The sequence below is a fragment of the Amia ocellicauda genome, chromosome 9 (assembly GCF_036373705.1).
Source record: "Amia ocellicauda isolate fAmiCal2 chromosome 9, fAmiCal2.hap1, whole genome shotgun sequence".
NCBI classification, from domain to species: Eukaryota; Metazoa; Chordata; class Actinopteri; order Amiiformes; family Amiidae; genus Amia; species Amia ocellicauda.
The window spans coordinates 13,507,291-13,515,884 of NC_089858.1; the positions used below are offsets into that span (position 1 = coordinate 13,507,291).

Genomic DNA, 8,594 nt, shown 5'->3' on the forward strand with positions numbered 1-8,594 from the left:
AAGCCACCTCAGGACAGGTGGCAAAGTGCACCTTACAAAACGAACACCTCCCAAGAACAACAAGAAAAAGGCTGATACATGACCATTCTGGAATAACAGGTCTAGACCAATAAGTTGTAAGACATATCTCTCGCCTGAATTACCCAGGGTGCTTTCCTTCAAGCATGAAAACATTGCTTTGCTTAGTGAGACTGCCGTGAACCCCATCACCTGACTAAGACCTCAAGAAATATGCTGCCTGGGCTGGCCCATCTGTTGAGCTGAGATACAGACCACATGAGAGGGGTTATGCTAGGCTGACAGGGCTGAACTGAAATACCAGCCTTTCAGTGCTCAATATGCCATCAGGCAACTCAACCCTTCCCTCTGGCTGGTGAATGACTAATCGAGATCAGTCCGTTCCCAAGTTTCAAAATCAATGCGACCTGTGAAGTATTCAATCGGCTACTCTTCCTTTACCCTCTCATTACTCAAGATCAGGCGTTTCCATTGTGCCCATAAGAGGTAGGCCCATGTAAATAAGAAAAGCTATTCAGAAAGGGGGCTTCCTGTCCACAAACTTGTTTGTAACTAATGGAGATTTTTGACACGTGTAAAGACAGTGGACATCGCTGACAAACAGGTGTCCCTGTTGAAATATAAAGGACAGGCCTTGTACACTTGTGGCTTTCAAAGCTGCTTTGAGAGAACTGAGGAAGAATGAGAGTTGGATCTCCCATCACAGAGGGAACCTGATTACAAGCTCTCAAATAAAACAACTATCCCAAAACTGACTCATTACTTTATTTTTTTCCTCTCCATTCAGAAGTCAAAACTTAAAAATGGTTCTACATATGCAGGTGATGCTTTAAAACAATGCATAATGTAATACCATCTTTATTTAAAATGATATATAACACAAGATATAGATTTTTCTATGGTTCACTCTCCATTCCTCCTTAATGGAGACATGAGAACCCGTTTCAGGTTCCACTGTGGCGTTACAGGAAATGGCAATGGAACTGTGGGTAGAAATGCAGCAGAAAGAAAGGAAACAAGAGTCCGAGACAACCCTTTGATTCCCTCTGTTGGGCAAAGCTGCACACTGCAGCTAAGGCCCATGCTGTAGTCAGTCCACCATACCAGAGAAAAGTAACACATTGGGTCATGGACCAGAGCCACTGCGGCAGGGGAAAGGCCACAGCTACTGCACGCAAAACATAATAATAATAATATTATTTACATAATAATAATAAAACAAAAGTCAGCCACAGAATATTGCATGAGAATATACACAATTTGAAATGGGAAAGGCTGAGCGAAGACTTGTGGCTGTTGTACAGCACTCACAGTGGGCCACATGACTTTTTTGCCCTCATCCTGGTAGACCAAAATCCATTAACAAGACACACTCCCAACCCTAGCCAGTGATTCCAAGGAGCACTGCAGACAGCGAAACCGATTGCCCGTCTGCATCCCACCTCCAGAGCCTGGTGTGTTACTTATTGTGCTTGTGTTCATCTTGATTGTGTATCAGAAGTATCTTTATAAAGCATCTGTTCCCATAATGGGTGCAACACAATCAAGCAGGATAATGACAGCATCCTCGCAACAACTCCATACACCAAAACATGAGATTTCCTTGGCACACAACCACCAGCTCATGAGCATGTCAGACAGTAAAGCAGAGGGTAGTTGCTCACTTGTCTATTTGGGGTCAACATTGTGTATGTTGGTTTTAAACGCAGTCATCGCTACTCCCAACACACTCAGCTGTCCTTTGGAGACAATAAAACTGCAGTGCATTTGTACTGTATTGGGGCAGATGATATTTAAATGACTGCAGTCCAAGGCACCAAGCTAACTGGGAGGGTGTGAGTGGTTTGTTATGGGACTGAACTGTATTCCCACTTTTCTGTGGGATTGTGTGCAACACTGTGCTGCACAGCCAATTCACATCTCAGCCTTGAACGTGTCGGGAGGCCTATAGGAGGATGGGGACGGGGTCTGAGTGGGCAAGTGGAGGAACAAGTGGAAAAACAGGTCATTTCAGCCCTGGGGCGACCTCATTTATGGTTTGATTTTGTATTTGTTTTGCCGGCTGCTGCAACAACCCACCACCCACAACTTAGGGAGTCCAATGGCTCTACTCCCGGAAAATACTCATGTTGTTGCTGAAGTTGGGGATCTTAACATGTGGGAATCGCTACTGGAAGGCAGAGCCCTCCTTCAGTATCTCCGGGCCGGCTCACTCGGAGCTGCCCGCACACCTGGCCGGCCACACGCAAACACAGGGCGCGCAAAGTCGCTGCTCCGGTCGGTTACAGGCCCTCAGCAACACCTCCCGACCGCTGCAGATTTCTATGGTTTATTTAGCATCTTCACTCCGGAATACTAATCTGGGTTCCAGTCTGACGGCCGATCTCTGCATCAGGGCTCCTTTGTGTTCGCAATGCGCCCGACCCGCAATCACCGGGCCGCCCGGGAACCAGCATCCTGACAGCTGCGCCCATCCGCACAGCACAGCCGCCACGCCAACATACAGATTCCCGGGCTCTGCCTCCTCCTCGCCACCGACACCACACGCCCGCATCTTCCCTGTTCAGAGGCCAGCCCCGCGTCCGTGAGCAGCCAGGCCCGCCGCCCGCACCCCGCACCCCGCACCCCGCACCCCCCGGATAAAAGCAAGCGGCTCGGCGGGCTGTTTGAACTGGGTTACTGTGCTCGAAGGTCGCGCTGCCCACGGTCCCGCCCACCCCAGCAACTGCCCACCGCGACCGTCCGGGCCCGACACCCCGGTTCCGTCCCGCGAAGCGACAACAAAACAGCGAGATAAAAGCGACAGAAAGTTGCACCGTTTAAGGGCTGCCCAGCCTTACCTCCGCTCCCACCGAAGCCATGACTCCACAGCCTGGACCAGGCCCCGCCTACTTATCGCATGACGTCACCGAACACGGAGAGGAGTGAAGCGTTCGAATGCTGGTGTGTGAAACTTCTAATCATCATCATCATCATCGTAACACTAATAATAATCCAAATACAAACTCCTCAGTTTATGTTATTGAGTGGTATAACAAAAAATACATGGGACACACTGTAGCAATCAGGGGATGATTTTTCCTTCCATTCAGAACAGGATGAGAAATGATGATGATCGGGAGACTTGTGGGTGAACTGAATTGAGTTCTAGACTGCATTCCAGCATTCCAGCATTCTAGACCGCCCGGCCTGGGACATGTCTGGGACATTCCCTAGTCTGTGTCAGCAACGGTGAAAGGCAGAGAGACAGACACTCTCACTCAAATGAGCCCTTTACACTGTAGACCCCGTCTGCAACTCTCTCTCTCTCTCTCTCTCAATTAAATTAAATTACTTTATTGGCATGAGTAAGTCATACCAGTATTGTCAGAGCACTGAGATACAGGTCCAGTGCCCAGGGACAGGGCGATGGGGAACAATACGTACAGAAAATACAATCTCTCTCCCAAACGCACATAGTAAATACAATCCCTCTCCCTCCCTCTGGCTGTGCTGAGGTACACGGGCGATGAGACATTGGCACTGTATGTCAGTGTCCTTGAATGACACGGGGAGACTGTGGAAGTTGGTCTCTGTTTCCATGGCAATAAGAAGGAGACAGAGTGGAAAAACTGAGAATGCGCAGGAGAGAGAGAGAGAGAGAGAGAGAGAGAGAGAGAGAGAGAGAGAGAGAGTTAACTGCATTGGAAATGTCAGTGCTGCTGTTCGAGCTGCTTCAGTCAGGCGATGAGGGACTCGGTTTAGACTTAGAGAGAGAGAGAGAGAGCGGTCGGTTATAGTCGGGCACTGAGCTGGTGTCACAGTCTGCCTCTTGCCCAGTCCCCCAGGTGGTGCCCCGCCCTACAACAGCCAACAAAACATGTTTTCTTTTTTGTGGTGGTTGTTGTTTACTCTTTTCTGTAAAATAACGCAGTGCTATTCCACCTTGAGTGAGAAATACACCGACACTGCCTGCCTCAGAGGCTCAGTGGCCTCTCTACTCTGCCGTTCCAGAGCACGGGGGGAGAGAGAGAGGGAGTGCCCCAGTACACGGGCCAGGCTCAGAGTATTGCTGGAGGAGGACAAAGACACCGCAGCGATCACAGCACAGTACAGCACAGCCTACTCCAGGATGACGGACATGTTACACAGCCAGGTCCCCAGACCTCCGCTACAGAAATCTGTGCATCTTCTGTAACTGTCCTTGTATTAATGGGCAAGATCTGTACAATTATTGAGTCTGCGTATTTTAATAACATTTCTGTCTCTTTTGGTATTGCAGTTGTTTATGTTATCAATTTATTTTCCTCTTTATGGCGTCTGCAAATGCTATGGCAAACGACAGGGTGATTCCAGGCTGCAAATAAGCGTAGCCTTCTCAACAAACAAGCACATGGTTCGGCTTGCCGTTTTATAGTGCCCAGAAGGAGCAGCCTGGGAAGATGGCGCCTTGCAGACTCAACAGAGACTCCTCAGACACATAGTCAAAGCAAGGACATCAGGCCCGCGGTTCACTTTCTATGCAAAGCGTTTCACCCAGATTGCTGACGCCGATGGCAGAACGTGCTTGGCTACCCTACCAGCAAAGAAATAAAAGCAGACGTTGGAGTCCCCAACCTACCTACCAGCCGTGCCTCACCCTCACGCACCAAGCAACACTTCAGAGGCATAGAGTAATTGTGTCTAGTGGTGTTTGTGTGACACAGAACCCATCGGGACCGGCACACTCACCACCCCTCTCCTGCACGGTCCCTTAGGACCTATTCCGCAGACTGACTCCTCTCCTCGCTACCCACTTTGCTTAATTTAGTAACTGAGCACTGTGTTTGTTTTAGAGCCCCCCCAAAAAATATGAGTGACTGTGGCACTGAGGTCCTGAGGGGGGAGGGGGAGCAAAAGCAATTATCACACGGCGCACGTGTATCCTGCTCTGGGAACGCAGCTCCCAGGGTGCAGACTGAAGAAGAGACGTCTCTTTTTTTGGAAACAATAACAACAACAGCAGCAGAAGCAGACCCAGCTGCCACCACAAAAGACAATCCGTCTTCTTGGGCCTGTATGTACGTGAGCAGGGAAGGCAAGTGTCAGGCAATCAGTGGCGTGTCTGTAGGCGACAGCGGGTGAGCATTACAAGAGCACACACCACACAGCCAGGTGGCTGGAGCTCCCCCCCCGCCCCCCACTGCGTCCGCACATCCGTCACCCCCTCTCCTCTCCTGCACTGCCCCAGCCAGACATGAATAAGCCTGCCAGCCTCCGTACTGGGGGGCAACCCTCGGACCACACCAAGACTTTATGCCTTGCTTAGGTAAGAGCTAAGGGACCAAAAACTCCAGCCATCGTGGAATTAAATAAAAGCCGCCACAAACAGGGGGCCCAGGAGTTGACAGAGGTCCTGTTTTGAGTTCCCTCATCTTTAACTCGACTGCCAGGATATAAATATATGTATATTTATTTTTCTGCAAGACCAGGGTTTGCAACTGTTTTGCTGGGCCTCCCCTCTCTAAGGCTTTGCTGTCTTTCATGCAGGAGAAATGCTCCCCTGAGTTACAGCACAGTGAGTAGGTGGGCAGGAAGGTAGGCAAGTGGATGGTTAATTAGGTAGGTAGGCCCCTGGGTCTCTGAGCAACACCAAGCTAGCCTAGCATTGGGCTCCATGGTCAGGGCTTCTGTGGCAGGGAGCGTTGTCTGCAGCTGCTGCCCCCACATGGCCAACTGTGGGGAGGAGCCCACAGATGCTCCCTTCATATTAAAAGTCCTCAGTCTCCCCGTCTCCATTGCCAGCCCCTCCTCCCCCTGGTTATGTAAATCTCCAGACTCAAGCGCTCAGTGTTGGTTGGCCGGAAATGGGGGAAAAAAAAATACAGTATATACAATTTCATGGACAGGAAAGACTCGTTGAATCGAAGAGCAAACTACCTCTAAACTGTGTCATTCTCTTCAGGGGTTAGAACGTGTGCTGTGTGTAGAGTGTGTGTGAGTGTGTGCGTGTGCAGAATGTGTGTGCAGAGTGAGTGTGTGAGAGAGTGTGCGAATGAGTGTGTGTGTGTGTGTGTTTGTTTTTTTCGTGGGAAACGGTCTGGTTCTTCAAACGTCACCTCAAGCTGGTTCCCCACCCACAGTGCCAGGGAGCTGTGGCTATTACTCAGGACGAACAGGCACGGCAGAGTGGTTACAAAGGAAGGGCTGACACCGTGTGTGTGTGTAGGTATTTACTAAAAAATATTTGTATATATTCTAACCAAACCAACACACATTCAATAGCATCATTACATAACAAACTTACAAAGAGCGTGTCAGGCGATGTGGGGGGGTGTTTTGACAACAGATAGATGATCCACACTGTGCAGCACCAACAGCAGTCATACGGCACAGGTTATAAATCAACCACAGCACACAGGGGAACTGATACGAACGGTCTGCTTGAAGCTCTAGCATGCAGCAGGACTAAGAATCAGACAACAGGTTCTTGTGATCTGGCCTCCCCTAGAGAACGGTGAGAAGCAGTGCCACAATGTACTGCACTGTAACTCTACTGCACCACACTGCACTGGTGAGATCAGATTACAGATTCCAAAGGGGGGAGGGATTGCATCTCTCCTCTGGTCTACAGTCAATCCAAACACTGACCAATTTGAACAGCAGCAACTGCAAAACCCCACTGACTACAGTGACAGGTTGTGCAAGTCTTCTCATCAAATTCCCAGGGTGCGGGGTGTTTGGGGTCGAGCGCACGCAGCACAGTAAATCCAACACTGGAAAAAGGGACAGACGAGTCACCGGGCCCTCTCACCAGCCAGGGTATCTGAGGCTACACTGCCCGCAACACACAGACAACAGGCCTGAGCCATGCCCAGCCCTCGTCCCTCTCCTGGCGCCCCTCTCCCTGCCATTGCTCCAGGCTGGGTGGCATGTGCAGCAGATGGCTGCTGGGCAGCCAGGTTTGGGAGTGTGCCATGAGACCCAGGCCACGGAGTGCATTAACATCTATATCAACATTACTATAAAATCCAATGGCTTTTAATGGTCCATGTAGAAAAATCACCTTCAGGATAGCTAAAGCTGGTAATGACACTTAATGCTACAAAGGTCAGTTAACTCAAAATACATGTTATTTCTTAATTTCTATAGATTGGACTTGTGTGGAAAGTCACCCAGGACAAGCAATCTGAATCCTTAAGTGCACCAGTTTAAAACTCTCAGGGTCCAGTGCAGTCAGTGGTGGGCAACCCATAGCCCACCACCCGTGCATCCTCTTACCACCCACAACTGCCCCCAAAAAATATATATATTTATGACCACTGTTTATTTTGTATTAGGATTATTCACTTAATACATTTGTTATGCCTTTACTGCATTATATTGCTTTTTAAATTAAAATGTAGCATTTGTGGCTCTAATTAAGGTAAAAGGGTTCTTGCAGCCCTGCAGTTATTTGACAGCTGGACTTGCAGCCCTATGATCAATGTAGGTTGCTCACCACACCACTATAGATGAACATTGTCCTTCTAAAGCAGAGCAGTATCTGCAATGTCTCACATAGAGATTATCAGGAAAAACAGTGCTTTGCCAAGGATAAAGAGTTTTCCCAAAGTATAACATTTTTAGACTAAATCTACAAACAGATGTACTGGAATCTCAAGTCTGCAAAACAAAATTGTTGACAACCCTGTCCATTAACTATGGTGTAATGGGAAAATATGGGATTTATACTCCAGGTGGGATTAAGCCACAGGGTAATAAATGTCAATCTCATATTTACTTAAATGCCGTTAAAATAAACATTTAAAAGTCCACTACTTTGGTAATGTAGCCTAACAGGCTTGTATATTTAACCTACACTTACCATTACTCAATAATGCACTGGAATTGCAGTCTCATTCAACAATATTGAAGATCTATGAATGACTAAATACAATGTCACTATGGGAGAGACCTGGAATGAGAGAGAGACTTAACCAAGAAGGTGGTTTTATTTGCAGGTGCCTTCTGTACAGAATGACGAGTGAAAAAGGGAATAGCAGAAGTGACAGCAAAACAAAGAACAAATTCTGAACATTGAAAATAAATGTTGCACGTCAGTCAGTTTGTACAGCTTGGAACAATTTACAGAAAGCTTAGGCCAATTCCCATCCCTCCTCCTCCTCGGCCGTCTTCAGGCCACGTGGAGGGATGTCGCACACGGCGGTCTTCACGTTGTTGGGGATCCATTCCACAAAGTAGCTGCTGTTCTTGTTCTGCACGTTCAGCATCTGCTCGTCCACCTCCTTCATGGACATGCGCCCACGGAACACCGCTGCCACCGTCGGGTAGGCGGCCATCATGTTCTTGGCGTCGAACATCTGCCGGGTGAGCTCAGGCACCGTGAGGATGCATTTCATTCTTTATTTACTGCCATTTCTGCTTCAGCTCAGAGTTGACTAAAGACGTGACTAAAGAATGCTATTGGTCGGTTTAAATGTAATGTACAAGAAGGGCCTTCTCTTGCTGTTGACCATTTTCTCTTTTCTTTTCTCCCCCACTCATCAACATTAGGGGAATCTGTGTCTATTCTCATTTTCAACTGAAAGATGATGGAAAGAATGACTAGGTGCACA

General features: G+C 48.4%; 2 protein-coding genes across 3 annotated transcripts in view; both read right to left on the reverse strand.

Annotated features, from left to right (window-relative positions):
- LOC136758674 (histone-lysine N-methyltransferase EHMT1) overlaps nucleotides 1–2,923 on the reverse strand; it is a 42,638-nt gene extending 39,715 nt beyond the window's left edge. For both annotated transcript variants that reach the window (XM_066713245.1, XM_066713241.1), the window contains exon 1: nucleotides 2,859–2,923. The gene's annotated coding sequence lies outside the window, so the exon portion shown is untranslated. The remainder of the gene's footprint in view (nucleotides 1–2,858) is intronic.
- A 5,028-nt stretch (nucleotides 2,924–7,951) lies between these two features.
- On the reverse strand, nucleotides 7,952–8,526 carry LOC136758677 (tubulin beta chain-like). Its single transcript, XM_066713247.1, has one exon. The coding sequence runs from the start codon at nucleotides 8,376–8,378 to the stop codon at nucleotides 8,115–8,117; it is 264 nt and encodes an 87-aa protein (XP_066569344.1). The 5' UTR covers nucleotides 8,379–8,526; the 3' UTR covers nucleotides 7,952–8,114.
- Between the last annotated feature and the right edge of the window lie 68 nt (nucleotides 8,527–8,594).

Bases quoted from the DNA above. Each gene is read 5' to 3' on its own strand.
- LOC136758677 (XM_066713247.1), bottom strand. From the start codon at position 8,378: ATGAAATGCATCCTCACGGTGCCTGAGCTCACCCGGCAGATGTTCGAC.